Source organism: Myotis lucifugus, unplaced genomic scaffold, assembly GCF_000147115.1.
Source record: "Myotis lucifugus unplaced genomic scaffold, Myoluc2.0 scaffold_111, whole genome shotgun sequence".
NCBI lineage: Eukaryota > Metazoa > Chordata > Mammalia > Chiroptera > Vespertilionidae > Myotis > Myotis lucifugus.
The window spans coordinates 670,139-690,757 of NW_005871159.1; the positions used below are offsets into that span (position 1 = coordinate 670,139).

The 20,619-nt window shown below is 41.3% G+C and overlaps 1 protein-coding gene across 1 annotated transcript; it reads right to left on the minus strand.

Annotated features, from left to right (window-relative positions):
• Positions 1-962: 962 nt before the first annotated feature.
• Positions 963-20,141, minus strand: ADGRF2 (adhesion G protein-coupled receptor F2). The gene is made up of 7 exons (XM_023757714.1): positions 19,840-20,141; positions 15,446-15,488; positions 14,264-14,415; positions 11,723-11,956; positions 8,827-10,188; positions 5,044-5,085; positions 963-1,810 (listed from the first exon to the last, which is right to left on the minus strand). The coding sequence occupies exons 1-7, from the start codon at positions 19,948-19,950 to the stop codon at positions 1,790-1,792; spliced, it is 1,965 nt and encodes a 654-aa protein (XP_023613482.1). The 5' UTR covers positions 19,951-20,141; the 3' UTR covers positions 963-1,789.
• Between the last annotated feature and the right edge of the window lie 478 nt (positions 20,142-20,619).

Consider the following 20,619-nt stretch of genomic DNA (forward strand, 5'->3'; position numbering starts at 1 on the left):
AGCAATCTCCCAGGTATAAACACCAAGGGCTGGAAATAAGGTCAAAGCTTTGGTGAGAGTAAGGTAAAAAAGGATAGAAAAATAAAGGGAAGAAAAAAAAAGAGGGCTAAGGAAAGAAAAGGAGAGGGGATGGAAAGGCAAGGATTATAGGGAGTGGGCAATGCTGTTACCCAGGATCCCAGGTTGCCCAACCCCTCGAATGGCCCGTCACCCCTCTGCCTGAAACTCTCCTTCAACACCAGCCCATGCTCGCCCGCGTGGATCCCACCAGATGTTGGCGTGGGAAACTCCAGATGGCCTCTTCTCTTGTTTCTGGGATGTTCCCTGGGCCGACCCTGAAGCCCCTCTTTTGCTGCCATTTAAATTTTTTTCAGTTTTTCCCAGGTTGCACCTTGCATACCAATACTACATGGTTATTAAATTATAGGAAGTGATGATAAATGAAAGGGCATATATACTATCCAATGACTGAACAGGCCCCTAACCTTCCTTTTCAAGCCCAGTAACTATGGCTGGTGACCCCTCTTGATAACCAAGCTATTAGATAGTTCTTTGTGGAGGATCAGAATTTGTTTCCCTGAATTTTCACACTTTGGATGTGGTTCAACCAGTTAGAGTCATAGAGAACAAGTGGGCTGTCATGGGAACCTGAGACTTTAATCTTCTCTCATTTGTCTGTTTCAGCCCTTGCTCTCCTGCTGTGTGGTGTACAGCTCGCCCCTCCTGGCCCTGATGCTTTGTCATGCTCCTCTGAATGCATTTAAGTTGAGTTTTATTTCTTTGGATGTGGCCCTAGGACTCCAGAAAGAATTTGAATAGCTTCACTGGGCACTTGTGAAAAGTCCATACCACAGAGCATTAAAGGATAGTTTTAGCAACACCCCATATGCCAGAAACTCTAGCATTGTTACCTTGTCAAACCTTTAGGTGAGAAAATGAACATGAAGGCTTTACCTCTGATATTCTGGAGATCCATTTTGCAGAGGTTACTCGATTCTTTAAGGCTTCTCTTATCTGGATAGTTGATTAAAAAATTAAGAATTAAAAGATAAGAAGTCAATGTTTTGGGGCCTGGCTAATATTGTAGAAGGGGAGTGTGTTACTAGGTCCTGCTGGAGGAATATGGAGGGATTAGTAACTTGGTGAAGTGGTCTGGGAGAAGGTGGGGAGGTAGGAGACATAAGCAAAGTGGAGCTAATATAGGGGATTAATAATCAGGGCCTTGAACATGAACCCAATGGCTAAGAAATACAGTTGGCCACCAGTTTGAGGATTCTTAGCTTTGGGAGTATTTTGGGGGGGAGTACTTGAAGAGTTGAACATTTCCCACATTTTTTCAACTATTTAAACTTCCTTTTTTAGAGGCCCTAACCATGGTTTAAAGGGGGAAAAGGAAGGAATTCTATACAACACAGCAAAGACCTGTGGAACCAAGAAAATAAGAATAATAAATAACAATTATATTTTGCTTTATAATTTTAAAGTGCTTTTCACACCTGCCATCTCATTTTATCCAAGAAATAATCCTGTAAGATAGGTACAATTGGGGAAATGAATACTCCGAGATCATGTAGCACGCAGTCAGTCAACTATTAAGACACAGAGCAGTGGGAGTTGAGTCCCCTGACTTCAGATCATCCTGTCCTTTCCCTAACTCTCTCCTACTGCACAAGGCAATCTATTGTTATTTCTACTCCCTCTCTCCTTTTGCTATATAAAGTGTTACTCACCTTCCAAGGCCTGGTAGAAGTTTTGTCTTCACAGTTTATATGTACCAAAGCCCTCTAGCTCAGACTGACTTCATCCTGCCCTGAAAATGTAGTGTTTTTGTCAAATACGGGCTCCAAAGATGTAAGAGCATTGCCCGGGCTGGGAGTCCATGTATTCAAAGTCCATTGCAGTATGTAAAGACATACTGGAGCCTCTAGTATTTCTTTTCTCTTGTCTGTTTTCAATTCTATGTTTCATAATGTGTATAATACATACCTTGTAAATTAATAATAAGCACATTTGGGGATATGTGCTCACTGGTTTTTACAGATTCTAAAAGTGTAAAGACTACAGTATGTACAGTATGTATAGTATGTACAGTAGTGCCCTCTTACTGTGGTTTTGCTTTCCGTAGTTTCAGTCACCCACAGTCAACAAATGTCCAAAAATATTAAATGAAAAATTCCAGAAATAAAAAAAAATTATTCCTTTTAAATTGTGGGTTGTTCTGAGTAGTGTAATGAAGTCTCCTGCCACTCTGCTCCATCCGCCTGGGATGTGAATCATCCCTTTGTCCAGTGTCTCTGTGCTGTATACACTATCTACCCGTTAGTTACTTAATCATGTCGGTCATCAGATTGACTGTCACAGTATCACAGTGCTTGTGTTCAAGTAAGCAGTATTTTACTTAATAATAGCCCCAAGAGGCAAGAGCAGCAATGCTGGTGATTCAGATATGTCAAAGAGAGCCATAAGTGTTTCCTTTAAGTGAAAAGGTGAGTATACTATAATAAGGTAGTTAAAATAAAATAAAAAGATTAAATGAGTTCATAAGGGAAGGGACCTAATCCAGTAGGACAGTGTCCTTATAAGAAGAAGACACACCAGGGATGCGTGCCAGAGGAAAGACCATGTGCAGACACAGCAAGAAGGCAGCTCTCTGCAAACCAAGGGGAGAGTCCTCAAGAGAAACCAAACCTGTCAACACCTTGATCTCAAAATTCCTGTCTCCAGAGCTGGAAGATTGACACAGGTGCCCTGTGGTCTGTAATCAGCTTCCTGTCTCCCTTTCATAGTTATAAGGAAAAATAAAATAATTTGTGTTCAATAAGTAGAATGTATTGAGATTAAAAGTATGCCCTTTAAGGCCAAACAGACCCATATTTTAAAAAAGAAAGAAAGAAAGAAAGAGAAAGGAAGGAAGGAAGGAAGGAAGGAAGGAAGGAAGGAAGGAAGGAAGGAAGGAAGATATTACATAACTTTCATTACAGTATCCTATATAATAAAAGCCTGATATACTAAGTGTCCGACCTTTCAGCCATTCAACCAGTCACTATGATGCACACTGAACACCAGGGGGCAGACGCTCTGATTGGTAGGTTGGCTTGATGCTGGGGTCCAGCCGATCTGGACTGGGCAAGATGGGCTGAACACACCCTGGAGCCCTCCTGCAATCCCTCCCCGGCCCAGATAGTGCACCGGTGGGGTCCCTCGGCCTGGTCTGTGCCCTCTCACAATCCAGGACCCCTTGGGGGATGCCAGAAAGCCAGTTTCAGCCCTATCCCTGCAGGCAAGGCTGAGGGACCCCACTGGTGCACGAATCCATGCACCGGGCCTCTAGTACTGTTATAATTGTTCTATTTTATTATTAGTTATTATTGTTAATCTCTTACTGTGCCTAATTTATAAATTAAACTTTATCATAAATCAAAATAAATATGTACATGTAGGAGAAAAACAGACTATAAATAGGAATACTAGTAGATATTATCCATGGTTTCACAAATCCACTGGGGATCTTGAAAAGTATTCCCCATTAATATGGGGGGACTACTGTATAACTTTTTGTCAATTAATTATAACACCTTTCAATATTTACCTTTTACATTATAATTTTAAAGATATGAGGTTTTGCTCTTGATGGATGCTTAGAGGTTTTTGCACACCTCATAACACCTAATACAGATCCACTAATAATAATGTTACTGATGCTCTGGCTACAAATACTAGTTGTGGCTTTAGACTAATTAAAAAACATAATAATATGATATACAGCTACATAACTTCAGTGCTTTCTATGTGTTTTCCCTTGCAAAATTGCTTTTGTTCTTTATCATAATTTAGCAGGAAAGGCAGGGAAAGCATCATTACTTCTGCATTCCCTTTCAGGATTCTGAGGTGCAGGAGAGTTAAAAAAACTTCTCAATTACAAGCAACTAATACAAACAAATATCAAGATTAATAGACAAATAGTCAAACTTTCATCTCTGAATATCAGGTTATGGTACCCTCATGAGAAAATGAAAGGACCATTGTGAACTGCCTTTTTTTTCTTTTTTACAAACCTTGCATATTAACTTTAGTAGAATAGCATTGATAATATAATTAATCAGTTAATTAATTAAACAGTAAATAATAAACCCTGCAGTAAAGGTGTTTGCATCTACATCTGAAAGGTTTATTTGCTTTTCTCATTTCAAGAAACAGTATAGTACAATGGAAAAAGGGTGCTTTCAGAAGCCTAAACAAATATTTGGTGTTTTGTTCATTTGTTTAGGTTTTATTTATTTTCACCACCCACTACATATACATTCTCTGTACTAGGAGAATTCCCTTCCTTGAATCCATTGCTCTCCAAGGTAGAAGACATGAACTCACTTTCTCAGCCTCCCTTGCAGCTAAGATGCAGCCATGTGACCTGGGCTCAGCCAATCAGACCTGACAACTTAAAAAGCAGGTGCCAGTGGCCCTCAGTAGGCAGGATGGAGGTGATCCCTGAAACAGCAGTAGCATCAACTCTAGTTCAGCATCCAAGTCTGACATTGGCTTGGTGAGCTGTGCTTCTGTGTCCAGCAAAGTATGGAAAGGGTTGCATGTGGAGCAGTTCTGTGCTATGAATTGGGGACTATTCCTGGTATATAGCCCCCATGTCTCCAAGCCAAAGAGATATCTTCCCAAAGATGATATTGTGAGATTTAATACATTCCTTTCTGCTTCAACGAGTTAGAGTGAGTTTCTGAAGCAAGCTACTTAATCACTCTGAGACTGTTTCCTCATCCATAAAACTGAAAATAGAAATACTCAAGATTGTTTTAAGGATTAGAGCTAATTACATAATATACTTAGCCCCATAAGAGCTTGAAAGATGGCTGATATTACTTGCATCATAAAGAGCAGTGATGTCCTATTCAAGTGTCTGTACAAATAATTGAGATGAAAGACCCTGAATAGGTGGGCTTTACAAATGAGCATTTCAGGGCCAAGTATTGTTAATGCAGAAAACCAAACCAAACCAAAACAAAAACAAAACAAAACAAGAAGAATTAATGGTACCTTTGGATCCAGGATTGTTCCAAACACCAAGATGAAGAAGCCCTGAAAAAGAGAGAAGAGTGAAGAAGAGCAATTTACAAAGTAATGTTGATAATAACAAGAAATACCAGCATTCATTATCAATTCCTATTCTGAAACTGATAAAACTAATTAAAAAACAAAATAAAACAAAAATGCAGACCATATGATTTAATGTGTAACTCATTTTAAGGTCACAATACCTAGATTCTTCCGCTCAACAAATATTAATAGAGTGTCTTCCACGTGCCAGCCATGTTCTAGATACTTGGGGTACCTCAGAAAACCTAACAGACCAAGGTCCCTAATTCATATAAGCATATTATAAGAATTTATTTTTAATTTGGGCAAAATAAAGTGTTTTGCATTTATCAGGAGCTGTGCATCTCAACAAAATACAATGGTTCAAGCAATAGCCAGGAGATGTTAGGCAATGGATGGCAGCCTTCCAATCCCTGAATAATTAGTAATGAAAGAAATTTCCACAGAAATAAATAAATAAAAAGCATCCATGCTCAGCTTTATTTAACACCCTCAACCTCCTTCCCCCATCCACAACTAAAAAACTGTTATAAAATTTGCAAAGAAAAATTAGGTACATGGATCATCAGAAAAACCAAGACCCCAAACAGATTGAGTTTCTAAGCACATAATGGGTGCCCATAAAAAAGTGATCCAAATATAATATAGAGGGAATTAATAAGCTCTCATAATCTCATCATCCATAAAAAATATAATGATGGAGGCTGTTCCTCCATCGTTATAGTCCATTTGGGTTTCAATCTTTTTTCATATGTAGCGGTACAAAACCACCTGGAAAGAAGGAAAAGTATTCATCCTATTTTGCTGATAAGGGAAGGGAAGCTCAGAGACTCAACTTTGAAAATGTGATAGACAGCAATATTGATTAGACAATTTCTCTTAAAAGTGTGAATACTCAGCTCTTTGCTCATCTGAGAAGAGAAATAAGATAATGACCTTTGATTTAGGCATCCTTATTAAGTTGCTCTGATTGCATAATCAAATGTGAACCCTTACCCAGGCAGAGGCCTGTCGAGGCACATGGGTGAAATACAAAATAATAAAGATGTTATAACCAGGTGGTCATCAGCAGGGACGATACCAAACCCACTGCTGCCATGATTTGCAAAAGCTTAGCTGAGAGGTGGAGGACTTCACAGGGACCAGTGCCTGGATGGCCATGCAGCTAATCCATTCCTCCAAACATACTAACTATACGTCTCCATTCAGCCAGTCCAGCAAGTGCTCCAAGCTTGGAGCGCTTCTCTTAGATTGCTCTTTTGTCTGACACTCTTAGCTGTCCATCTATAAACCAGGAAGTAGGTTCTCACCAGACACCGAATCTGCTTATCCCTTGATCTTGGACCCCCTAGCTTCCAGAACTTTGAGAAATAAATTTCTGTTGTTCATAAGCCACCCAGTGTTATATGGGTCTGCAAATCTTACCCAGCCCACAATTACTCTCAGTAAATACAAGAGAAGATACCAACTAGAAATGGTACCTTGACCAAGTAGCATTCAATGCAGCAACTGTACAGGGTGGGGCAAAAGTGGGTTTACAGTTATTCATATAGAACACAATACAATCGTTAATAAGTGATAATATAAGGACAAATTCTTTGTTTCAAGTACTCAGCTATAAACTGGCGTTTGCCCCCACCATGTATAATCATCCTTCCCTAGTAAAGGGGGTGGTTGAGCTTAAAAACTAATGGGTATGCTCCCACAAGCCTAGGACCAGGAAGCATTCAAAGAGCCTTTCTCCTACACCTCTGGATCTTCTGGGATATTTATGATCTTTCTTCTTCGCTTGCTCCATCAGCCTCAGGTGCTCCTCATCTCAGTTCATCCTAACACTCTGCTTGTCCCACTTCTTCCTGCTCAGTAGTTTCTGTCTTTCACCTCTCTGGACCTGTGGCTCTCCTTCTCTCCTCCCAAGGATACCTTGATCCACATGGCTCCCACCATGGTTGTTTCAAATCTAGCAACATGACATCGCTGACTATGGAGTCAGGAAGAGATGGGCACATCCATTCTCTCAGTATTTCCACCAGACAGATACAGCAGATTCAAATAATCTCACGAGCATAGTAGAATGTAGGAATGTAGGAAAAACAATTAGGAAGGGATGCATTTTGAGGATGTTTGACCTTCCATTTGAATCTAATTTATTTAATTGTAATTCTACAGAATTTAATGATGTCTGTGCTTACACCACCTTGAAAATTTGTTGAAAATACAGTAGTTAGCTCTCCTGAGCCAGTACAAGCCAGCTCCAGAACACCACTGCCTCATGCCTGCCCTGGAGTCTGGCCTTGACCCAAACCCTGCTCTCAGCTTCTCACTGGCCCATCGGTATTGGTACTTAGATGGGCCCCACCCTTCTCCTTGCCAGGTATCAAGGCAGAAACTGAGTTTAAATTACAAACTGAGTTGATCCTATTATGACAGGGAAAAATACAAGTGCTCACAGGCTATTACAAAATGAAAACCACAGTCAAGATGGCCCAAGGGAGACAAGGAAGGAAAATGTGAGGACTAAGACATGAACTCATTAAGTCCATGACAAATAGCCACTGGATATGCTGAACAGAAATTTAGGAACGTTAGGTTTTTATCCCAGTTCTATCAGTGATGAGCTGCATAAACATGGGTAAGGGATTGATAATTATTAAGAGCGATACAAAAAGTGTAGGGTATAATTAATATATTCTATAGAAACGCACAAAAGCAACAATGTTAGCATTGTTCTCTAAGACATTAAAATGTCTATTATAAATAAAATCATGTATATTTAAATTTTGAAAGAGAAATATGAAAAAATATTTGACATAAAATCTCTGTTATTTTTAAATAAAGAAACATTCAGGAAAATAAATATTTTAGAAGTCTATAAGAATAAAAGCTTTCTTTTTAATTTTACATATTTCTTTCTGTTTACATATTTAGCATTCAATATAATAAACTTTGACTCATTAGTGCACTGTGACAGAAAAAAATGAAACAAATTTCATTCAAGAAGGGAATTGTTGAATGTTGAGTAATATCCATCCATTAAAGAGGCATAGCCTGGCAAATGCTCGGATGTATTTTTAAGTGGTAGAGTAAGTTTCAAAATATTATGCATTGTTTTTTAACTCTTATATTATGTGAAAACATGCTTATATGTGAGTATAGAAACTTTGGCAAGGATGTACATGAAACTGCGAACATTTTTTAATTCACAGAGGTAAGGTAAGAGAGGAAAGGACAGGGAAAATTATCTTTAATACCATTAAGATGATTTCCAGTCATAACTAAACATTTTAAATGGAATAAAATATAAATATGCATATGTAAATACTCCCAGTTATATAACTAGATTTGGGGGAAGTGGTATTGTTTCATTTCTAAACTACTTAAAACTCGGCCTATTGTTAGGCTACTTGGTCTTGTCCCATTCACTATTTTATTTCATTTTCCTAAAACTACTATAAAGTGAGCAGATTGTACTCATTTAATAAGTGAGAAAAATATGGCTTGGAAAAGTTAAGCAAATATCCCAGGAGAATGTTACACATTAGCAAATGAGAGAGTCAAGATTTGAATTCAGGCCTTTCTGAAACAAAAGTTTATTTCCTGACTCAATAGGCTATTCTAAATCCACTGTCTTTTATAAATAAATATGATGGCACATCCTCCAGATCACAAAACTTCTTTCCAAATTCTCTCCCTTTGGACTTGGTCAGAAGCGTCTGGACTTACCTGGAAAGCATTAAGCAAGGAGAAGAGAATGTGGAAGAACAGGGAGCTATCGTCGACGACTGTGGCTATTCCGAATCCCCAGGTCAGGCCCAGCAGTGGTGTGAGGATGGCGATGTTCTTACTGATTCTCACGATGGCTCTCACCTCCTGGAACATGGAACTGCCAATGGTAGCTCGCCGGGTTTTGACAATCACCAGTGTCACCGTGATCAGGTTTACTACCACAATGGCCAGCGCTGGGACCACAAAGGCCAGGAGGGCCTTGGTCATGTCCCAGTTGAGCCAGCAGGCCTCAGGCCGTAGGTAGCCTTTGCCAGGCTCAGTGGCAGCAACTGTAACAACAGCAATGACCAAAGGGCAACCGTATCCCACGGAAAAGAGAGATGCCACCAGGACTGACTTGGGCAGTGTATGGAAAACAATCAGGATTCCATAGAGGATAAGAAGTGCCTTAGCGAGCATCCAGAAAAACACAGAAAGGTAGAAGAAATGAACAAAAAACGTCGCTGCCACACATCCATTGTGGTGTGTCCTTGGACCACTAAGAAAGGAAGCCACGATGAACCACACATCAGCCATCAGCAAGGTAGCTGCGACGTTGGCAATACACAAGTGGCGTAAATAGGAGATCTCTGTCTTCGTCACTCGGCTCCAGACCAAGGCCTCGATGGACAAGCAAAGGATCAAGCTGCAAATGGAAACGCCCAGGCCTATGTACGTGATGTAAGTCAGGATGGGACTCTGCAAGGTGTGTGGTGACATAAGAATGGAGAAGGAGGTAAACAACTTGCTTGGCCTACATTTGCAAACAGCTTGCTGGGAGGTTTCCTGAATCATTTGGCAGGCGTGCTGGTCCCATCTGCTCTCTGACGAGTGCCAGCCAACACACTGTGTCCTGCTGTCCTCTGAATTCCTGATCTTTTCAAAAACCAGTGAGATCCTTTTAAGTTCCTTGGGCAGAATGACAGACAGGACAAGTCCGTTCACGATGACCTTTTCCAGAAGACTGGCTTCTAAGATGGCTCCAAGGGTTGGAAATGCAATGCTGACAACCTGAGAAGGAGAGCGCACCTTCTGGGCTTCATCTCTGCTGATCAACACCCTCCCAGTGACACTATTGCGGGTGTCGTTAACTCTCATGGAGAAAGTTAAATTCTTTCCATTGTTATCTCCAGATATGAAGGTGCACATAGTATGAATAAACGCATCCGCTATGTCAATGGGATATTTATTTATGAGTAGTTTTCTTGCAAAGCTATTGACTGAGTGCAGCAGCACACAGCTGCTGTTTTTCTCAGGGATGAAGGTCCAGTTGGAGATGCTTTTGCTATCAAGAATGTGGTTGGCCATGATGCTGTAACTCTGTCAATGAAGAACGGGCATTAGTATTGAGCTAATGTCTGAATCTGCCAGGACATTCAAGTTTCATTTAAAAAAAACACTTTACTGTTGAAAGTATTACATATGTCCCCCTCCTTCCCCCATTGACCCCTTTTAGCCCATCTCCACCCCACCCTAGGCCTTCACCACACTATTGTCTGTATCCATGGCTTATGCATATATGCATATAAGTTCTTTGGTTGATCTCTGCCCATCTGCCCACCCACCCTCTCCCGCCTTTCCTCTGAGATTCCATAATCTGTTCTATGCTTCTATGTCTCTGGATCTATTTTGTTCATTAGTTTATTAGATTCCACATATGAGTGAGATCATGTGGTATTTGTCTTTCTCTGACTGGGTTATTTCACTTAGCGTAATGCTCTCCAGGTTCCTCCATGCTGTCTCAAAGGATAAGAGATCCTTCTTTTTACTGTTTCATGGTATTCCGTGGTATAAATGTACCACAGCTTTTTTATCCACTCATCTACTGATGGGCACAGATAACATAAATGGTATAATGTCTTAAGTATCTTCCTTGAGGCACTGGGCTGTTTCCAGATCTTAGCTTTTGTAAATTGCATTGTTATGAACATAAGGGTGCATATATTCACTGGGTCAAATGCAGTCCCATATTTAATTTTCACTTTTATAAAGCGTCCTTCAACCAATAACATAGGCATGCCCTGGGAACCTCTTAAAGATACAGAATCTCAGACCCTACTCCAAACCCTGTGAATCAGAATGAGCACCTTAATGAGATCCCCAGGTGACTCACATGCCGCTCAGGTTTGTGTTGGAGGATAGAGCTACCAGGGAGCTGCCCTCCCCCTGCTCATGTGATGCCTTCCTGTGAGGCAGGCAAATGGGCAGCCTTCACCATGTTCATTTCCATCATCTGTTCCACTTCACACCTGGGTGACACTAGCAATTTGCCTGCCCTGCCCAGAGCATCCACTATGTAATTAATATCTATTAAACCCCAACTGTGTGCAGGGCATTGTATAGGAACATGACACATTGGAAGCTGACCCCAGAGGCTGGACCTCCTTTTTCTTACCCTCTACTTTGAAGGTCAGACACAAAGGAAGCATGTCCAATTCCATTTCACATTTCTGCAGCAGACCTATCTGGCTGTTTTTTGGACACCCAGTTGTTGTTGTTTTCCATTTGAGCAACCTGTTCTGATTCACAAATAAATGTCTTCCTCTCTGCAGGACCTAGAATGGTTCTTGGAGATTCACAGTAGCCAAAATATACATGGAAAAAGCTTGCTTCAATGTCCATCCAGCACCTGGTAAGTGCTCTCTTTAAATGCTTGTTGATTGAATGTATTCACTTTTTCCATTCATTTTTTTCTTCAATGAGGATTTATTTTAAACATTTACCAGGTGATGGAAATACTGAAGTTAACGACACGGTCTCCTCAGACCCTCAAAAGCTCCAACTAAACCTGCATTCCTTTCCCATTCCCCCCTTTTCCCCCCAAAAAACCCCACAAATGTTCAAGGCCACTCACCTTCATCTTTGCTTCATCCACATCTGTCGAGAGCATTGTCGATATGTTGTGTAGTAGCTGCACGATGACAGCGATGTTTCCTGGTATCTGGGGAGAACGCTGAATGTTCTTAACAACACAGGACAAATCCTGCGGACACTTCCGCATCAACTTATCTGCAATGGTCTCGGACTTTCCAGAATATTCATTTATGTGTATGCTACTTCCAAATGATGGACCTGTATTTAAATCCTCCTAAGAAATGGCAAAAGGAGAGTTTGTTACTTTTGTTTTCAATGTAAAAGAACCTTTACTACAATGTAGGACAGCCTTATTACACAATTGTATATTGCATAATGCTTTTCTATTTTACATTGTCAAGGTCACATCTGCTGTGGAACCACCTGCCCAACACCAAGGTGTATGAACAGCTGCCTACTCCTGAACCCCCTATATCCAAACAGCAATTGTTATCCTTAGCACATCCCTCCACACCCCTTCTGTGTACATATACTGTGCACATGGGTACATTTCTCCTGCCATTAAACTTACTTTTCATTCTTCCCAAGGGCAAAGCATAAGACATAAACATATTTTTTAAAAAATAGAACTTTCTAACTAGATTTGAATGAATCAACTGAACACCAAGAGAGAAGAATGACTAAAAATAGTGATAGACAGCATTTCCCCACAGATTGGGCTCTGGGTCCCACACTTTAAAGCAGGGGTAGCAAACTATAGCGGCAAGTTTGCCGTCTGTTTTTTGTCAATGAAGTTTTGTTGGGACTCAGCTTGCTCATTCACTAGGCTGCTTTCTTGCTACCATAGCAGAGTTGAGTAGTTGCAACAGAGACCATAATATCTACAATGCCGAAAGTATTTACTATCTGGCTCTTTACAGAACAGAATTGCCAAATTGCCAAACCTTACTTTAACAGAACCCTTTCTCCAGGCTTCCCCTTCAGAAGGACAAGGAATCCATGGCCTAGAGCAGAGGTTGGCAAACTCATTAGTCAACAGAGCCAAATATCAACAGTACAACAATTGAAATTTCTTTTGAGAGCCAAATTTTTTAAACTTAAACTATATAGGTAGATACATTGTTATTAACTTAATTAGGGTACTCCTAAGGCTTAGGAAGAGCCACATTCAAGAGGCCAAAGAGCCGCATGTGTCTCGCGAGCTGCAGTTTGCCGACTACTGGCTGAGAGGATGGGCCTACACAGAACCCATGTCCCTGCTTCCAGACACCTGATTATTCTACATGACAACAGCAAGCCCATTTGCAGGGCCTTCCCAAAGTCTGTGCTGCCACAGATGGACCAGGCCACCTGTAGGCCTGAGATGTGTCAAAGGGACACCTCTGTTCAGGCTTATGGATGTGTGGCCTTGGCCTTCTACGACCCATGAGGTGCAGGATGGAATTTAGAATGGGAGGCTGACAGAATCTGTTTTATTTAGTGGTTTGTAGACTTGATTGAAAGCATTTAAATATTAAGACATATGGAATGTGGGTCTCCATGTGTACTTTGCCTAGATCCTTCAAATCAGGGATGGGCAGCTTTTTGAAGTCTGGTAGGGGAACTTCAGGTATAGCATCCACTGCCTCCCCCAGCCATGCCCCAAACAGGAGGTGGGAATGTTGCCAGAACACAAGAGAGGCCAAAGCTCCTGAGCGAATCAGGAGCTGACCTTCAGAAAGGTAACGCTCCTGATAGAAGAGGAGAAAAGGAAACAAAGGAAGAAGAAATGCCAGTTGACCTGATTTTATTTACTAGAATTTAACTTTTTAAAATATGTAACAACTTAAGTATATGTGGAAATATGTTCCTTTGTTTGACAACAAAGTCCTTTCCTCCAGGTTCAGCTCTCTTCTTGTGCTTTACTGAGCACTGGGGTCACATGGAGATCTTGGTAAAATGCAGGTTCAGATTCAGCAGGTCTGGATGGGGCCCAATTGCCCGGTGTCTGAAAGTTCTCAGAGATGCCCTGTGCTGCCGGTCAGTGAAGGACACATTGAGTAGCTGGGCTTTGGGGTATTAAAGAGCTGAGTGAACTGTGGAGAAGTAAACTGTGATAGTTCTAGACCAGCCGTGGGCAAACTACGGCCCGCGGGCCGGATCCGGCCCGTTTGAAATGAATAAAACTAAAAAAAAAAAAAAGACCGTACCCTTTTATGTAATGATGTTTACTTTGAATTTATATTAGTTCACACAAACACTCCATCCATGCTTTTGTTCCGGCCCTCCAGTTCAGTTTAAGAACCCATTGTGGCCCTCGAGTCAAAAAGTTTGCCCACCCTTGTTCTAGACAGCTCTTCTAGCTCTGGCCTTAGCGATCTGGTGCCTTTGTGTCATGGAAGGTGTGGGAGACATGAGAACAGACTTTTAGGTGCCCAAAGTTAGGAATGCCATTCCAGTATATATAGAGAGAACAGGTAGATGTTTACGTATTCAGCTACAAGCACCTCTACTTACCACCCTGTCCCTCTCTCTTACTGAGTGCAACATGCATTGCTAATTTGAGGCTCCACTTTGCATGTGAGAGAAAATATATTATTACCTCAAAGATGTTGATGGCGGTAAGAGTCTGGCAGGTATCAGTGATCTTGTGCCATTTATTTCGCCTACATAAAAACCCCATATTTCCCGGAGTATCTGGAGGGCAAGGTTGACTGCAATGAGAATTGTCCACACAGACCCCATCACATGCACCTGGGAAGATAAAAGGCATCAGCATCAGATGGAGAGATATGGACTCAGGGACAAGGTGTCATCACATGAAGGCGCATAAATCCTGTTGCCTTGGTAAAGTGGAGGAAGATTGAAGTATATCAGTGACCATCATATCCAGGGTGTCCCCCCAAAATGTATACACACTGTGATAGCTGTTACCTCAATTTTGAAAATGAAATGTATTTTAATAAACACACTGCCTTTATAATTATTCAAAGTATGTGTCTACTTTCTTTGGGACACACTATATTTCAGTGACAAACTACTATTATTTCCAACAAAATCTTATCCTGAACTCAAATGCAGAAAATAGCCTGGCTGGTGTGGCTCGGTTGGTTGAGCGTCATCCCATGCACCAGGAGGTTGCTGGTTCCATTCTCTGTCAGAGCACATACCCAGGTTGCAGGCTCGGTCCCCTGTAGGGGGTGTGCAGAAGGCAGCTGATCAATATTTCTCTCTCATCGATGTCTCTCTTTCTCTCTCCCTCTCCTTTCCTCTCTCTGAAATCAATAAAAACATGTTTCAAAACAAATAGTTAAAAATGTGACTGGCCCAGTGAGAGGGAAGAGTCCCTGGGTCAGTCCCAGGTCCCTCACACCTCCCAGGAACACCCTGAGCACCTCCTCAGGCCCCTCCAGGAGGAGACAGTTTGGAAGCCTCTGTAACTGATGTTCTCTAAGAAACCTCCCAACTCTGGAACTTTATAATCAGTTACGTCATCAATGGGTTCTCCCAGACCTCTGCTAGCCACTGCCCCAGTCTGAGTTGGCTCAATCTAAAGGATTTATAGTAAATAACTCTAAGACCAGGATGGATCAGAGGGTACTGGCAAGAGAGGGAAGTAGAGGTCAAAGGTAGATTTTAATGTGAGAAATATAAAAAGGAAGTCCCAGTGCAAACCATCAGGGAGTCCCATCTGCTAGGCCATAAGACAGGGCCAAGGATGGCCCTCTATTATAACAGATGGACAGTAAAACTTTCATTTCATTAGTAATTGCTACCAACATACCGTGTGGCTTGGCAGACACTTTCTCCTTGCTTTTGCTGGCAGCCTAGGGAGGGAAAATCAAAATTCACATCAAAATCAATTGGTGAGAAGCCAACCCAATGATTCACTTTAGTCACAGGCCAACGACCACATCTTCATCAGCTGTGACACCAGGATGCCACCAAAAGCTGAGACCATGACATGTGGCCCATGACCCCATCTGCCCTTTAGCCTGGATTGCTATCTCTCCCATGGCTCTTCAGTAGGATCCTTTGTTCCGCTCCGGTAAGGATGAGCTACATTCTACCCAGGAGCATCATGAGCAGAGGTGGATTTACTGGGAAGTTAATGAAGGTTAAGCTTCAGAATTCATTGCCTGTATGGGCCCCTTTGAAGCACTGAGAGAGGGTCTAGCAATGGGCTCACATGCTCCTATGTTTTATTACATTGTCAAAAGCAACACTGTTTAACCAGCATCTGCTCAGACCATTACTTTTTGCCACTCCAAATTCCCCATTTATATTCCCCCATTTTGGACAGCACTAGAGAGGTCGCACCTATTTATGGAATCTGGACAAGTAGAAGTGAGTGGGGATACATTTAGCCTGGACTTAATAGTACCTCTATAGTTTGCAGCCATTTCTGCATTACAATGAGAACATCAACACATAAGTGGCTTTAATTCTAGGTAGAAGTACTTACAATTAGTCACAGAATAAGCAAGTTCTAAGAGCCCTGAAACCCTGTAGGTCATATACGAAAGACACTTGCTAGAGGTTTCCCCAAAGTTCACAATAGTTCTACATATTTACATGGCATTACTAATAATGAATCCAGAAACTAAAAGCTATTTTTCTAAACTAGAATAACAAAGTTAATCAGCAATGCTAGACTGAATAATCTATCCTCTCTATAGAAAAAAATATATAAAATTATTGATATGCACATATGCAGCCAAAAATTTGGAACAAAAATATGGGTGGAACCTTAATAAAAAATATTGTTATTTTATTGAATTTATTCCTGAATAATGCTGAGTAATTATTCTAAATTTAAAGTCTGTTATGATTCTTTTTCTCATTCTAATTAAATATTCACTTTTCCCTAAATTTTGTATTTGTCATTTTATGTGCTAGGGAGTGGTTCCCACAAAACCTGGCTTCCTCCTACCATGAGCATTCCCACCTCTCCTGATTAGAAGCCCTTCCTTTCTCATCCATTTGTAGATACTGTACCCTTCACTGAGCAGCAGTGTCATTTTGTGGTCAATGGGTGACTCTGGGAACAGAACATTGGGTTCACATCCCAACACGGCCACTTGAGGTCCTGAGAAAGTTCATCTCTCTGAGCCTCACTTTCCTCACCCATAAAGCAGGGTAGGAATTACAGTATGACAATTTCATAATCTTGCCTCAGATGATTTTTATGAAGACTAAATGAGAGCATGTAAGAAAGGCACTTAGAATTAGGCCTTCAATGTTGTAAGTAGTATTTAAGATTTAGCTATCATTATTATCCTCTGAAAATGGACTTAGGGAATGGCTATTACATGAAGCTCAAGTTTGCCTCCTCTAAGAAGTCTTTCTCGATCTAGTTCTAGATAGTACATCACTTCCTCTCTTGCTCCTATAAAATTTATTATCTATACTAGCATACCACTCATTCAATACTTGGCACCTACTCACCTGACCTGTTGTAATACTATCTAATCATTTTTATATACGCTTATTATTTTCTAAATTAAATTATAAGTTCCTTAAGAACATAGCATGGGTTGTTAATTGTGCTTCACATCCTCCTAAGTAGCTAGATCAGTACATATAAATATACACACATATTAGTATGTCTGAATATACTGGCATATATTTACATGTATGTCTGTGTGTTTGGAGAATAAGTCTAAAAATTCCTGTTTCTTGACCAGAAGTTTTCCCTCTAGGGCCTGGAAAGAGCCCTGGTACAATTACTCCAACCTGCATTCCTAGATCTCAACCATTGGGAAGGAACTGGAAATAAAATGACTTAGCTGTGTGACTAACACTTGGAGTTCATATCCCTTTCTTCTTCACAACATTATTTCTCTCTATGATATCAAAAAACAAAGCTGAATCTTATGTTTTCTCTACCAAATGAGAATTTATGGAGACTCTGAATTGAGCATTTCAGGTCTGTCCAAAGTGAGGAAGGTATCTCTGATTCATGGGATACAAATCCTTCAAAATACTTATGTAAGATGAATTCTCATTTCACAATCAAGAGAAAGCTTTAGTATATACATGGAGGAGCTAAAGGCCTTCCACTAAACAAGAACACTAAAATAATATTTTTGGAGTTTTGAAAGATCTTATCGATCAACCAGTCCAACACCCTTATTGTAGAGATAAGGAAAGTGAGTCTTTGATAGATGAGGTTACTTGCACAAGGCTATCTAGGGCAATCCTCCTAGAACTGGGACTAGAACTCGGTTCTCCTACTCCTACAATACTGCTCTTCCCATCAAGTCAACCCACGTCCAATGGAGAAGGCAGAGGAGGGCGTATGGGAGTACAAGCATCTCAAGATGCCATAAGCCCATCTTGAGATGGTCATGATCTCCAATACGCCATAAAAAAGCACATAAAAGTGGACAACTCTGGAAAATACTTGACCCATTGAACAGACTACAGTGAAGTCACATTGTAGTAATCAGATGTGTGGGCACAAGGCTGTACTGTGCTATTTGCAAGGAATTCTAGAAACTCTGCCTTCTTAAGAGAAGGACCTGATTCACTTCCTTCTAGTTAATTTGCCAAAGCACAGCCATGCACAGCTCCTGGTCATTTCGTTTCTTGGGTGGCATTGACTAGGAGCTATGTTAGCTTCAGATACCAATCATTGTCAACCTGATATTGGGAAAAAACAAGCCACACTTCAAAACCTGCCACCTGCTCAACCTGTGGAGCTGCCTGAGTTAGTAGTCAGGTCAGGAGAGGAGTAGCATCCAGCAACTTGTTTAGTAAGAATAAAAGGACAGGATAAGTCCTGATAAGGTGATCCCCAATAATAAAGAAAACAAAGCTAACCTCTGAAACTCTGACTATTCTTTAAGTCTGTCTTGTAGGAAAACATGGAAGAGAAAATGAAGGGAGGAAATAGTACCTCATGTGGGGGTTGGGATGCCTCCTGGGAAAGGTCTTTCTGAAGGAGTCTCTAATCTCTCCCAGAAAGTAGGCACCAGCTCAGGGTTGGGGGAAGAGGAGTCATGGAGAAAATTCCCATCCAAGGACAAATTACTGAGAGAGTAAAGTAAATATCATTTGGAAACTCTTAGAACGAATTTTTAGTTATTCTTTCCTAAGGAGGCTCTTCTCAAGAAAGTACATATGAAGGTCAACCCATTCTTGGGCCCCCTCCCCATGTGTGGAGTTTGTAATAACATATAATAAATTTTCACACTTTGCTTTTAATAAAAGAAAGTACATATTAAAATGGAAAGATCAAGAAACTAAGAATCTGAAGACAAGGGTCCTGGGCTTGGCTCTTTAGCTCAGTAGGTATGTACCCTCAAGCAGGTCACATTCCACACCATGGGCCTCAGTTTCCCCATTGATAAAATAAGGGAGTGGAGCTTCACCAGTTGATCTCAAAGCTCTCTTTCAGATCTTGTGGCCCAATAATAATATTCTCTTCTCAAGAAGCTCAAAATATTTTTATGTCTCTCTCTCTCTCTCTCTCTCTCTCTCTCTCTCTCTCTCTCTCTCGATTCTCCATACCTTATTTTAAACAAATAACTAATAGGAAATTAAAATGACTTGTAGTATGAGGAAAAATATTCCAGAGAGAGCCATCAGGCTCACTGCCCCACAAAATGTAAAGATAGTACATTGCTACAAACTCCATCCCAGTTAGATTTTGATTAGCCATTGGCTACCTGAGTTGCTCTTTACTCCTTCCAGCCATCCGTGGTGCTCACTATCAGGTTTCTCAAAGAAGATGCCATTTGGGGTGGGACAATGCTTCATTGTGCCAGACCATTCCTAGGTTCTGCCCGCACTAAATACCATTAAATATCTCTCTCAGTCAGTGTGACCCTCACCGCACCTACATTCTCAAGTGTCCCTGAGGAAGTGGCCCTAGTTATAAGCAACTGAAAACTTCATCATCAAAGGCTATAGAAAGAAGAGATTGTCACCCTTAAATCATTTGAGCCTCATTGTATCTCAGGAACTTATAGGAAAAGTTGATGGAAAAATAATAATTTGCAGCTCTTGACTAAAATGGGTGTTGCACACATCTAGTTGCAACTGCAATTTCATCTGGCTGAACCATTCTACCACCATCTTCTCCCTACACTTCAACTCAGATAACCTAGAGCCGGGTTTTAGATTCCCGTTTGCTTCTCCCCACCATTCCATCCCCCACCTCCATTCTCTTACCTGGCATAATGTCCTGCAGGACTCTGTGGGCAAGAGAAACACTAAGCAGTACAGCAAAAACGTGTGAGTCATTGTCTTCAACGCAGCTGCCTTTCCCGCTTCTATAAACATAAATGCAAAGGCAAAAGGTTTCCAATCTGAAGCTTTCAAAATCCCTTGCCACTGCAGATCCAGTCAGCCTATCAGACGGGGCTCTGTCCTTAGTGCTGTCTACTCAGAAGCCCCTGCCCCAGAGGTGGCCTCCCCGTGGTTTCCCATCCATTGACTTCACCAGGAGGCTGCGTGTGCGAGTGCCAGCTGGCACTGGGAGGTGCAAGCAGTTGCTGAGATAACTTTCAGCCTCTGCTGCCGGCTTGCATGTGATGCCTCATGTGGGAATTTCTCCAAAGGAAGCAACCTGCCCAGGTGTAATGAACAACTGCCCAGGTTCGGGGAACGGGAGAGATGGCTCACTCTCTGGGTTAGGCAGGGCTGAGAAACATGTGGGTGGCTACGGTGGAACGTGATTTGGAATTCCTATGTGTGGACTCAGCCTAGCAATATATTGTGAAGGAGAGTAAGCACCAGCCTTGGCCTATTATCCTCATTCCCACCTAACCCTGGAGCTGTGTTTCATAGGTGGGTCACAACTTCTTTCTGCCAAAACTGATGTCCAAATGATTCCTTAGCACCTAGAAGAGTGGTGTACACATGGTGGGCACACAATATATTCAATAAAGGAAGAGGAAAGGAGAGCAAGGGGGAAGGTGGTTGGGAAGAGCTGACAATTTGCATCAGGTC

Bases quoted from the DNA above. Each gene is read 5' to 3' on its own strand.
- ADGRF2 (XM_023757714.1), bottom strand. From the start codon at position 19,950: ATGTTTATAGAAGCGGGAAAGGCAGCTGCGTTGAAGACAATGACTCAC. The intron at 15,489-19,839 runs GTAAGAGAATGG...TTCCCTCCCTAG, and splicing joins CCTGCAGGACATTATGCCAG to GCTGCCAGCAAAAGCAAGGA. The intron at 1,811-5,043 runs GTACCATTAATT...CTACATTTTCAG, and splicing joins GAACAATCCTGGATCCAAAG to GGCAGGATGAAGTCAGTCTG.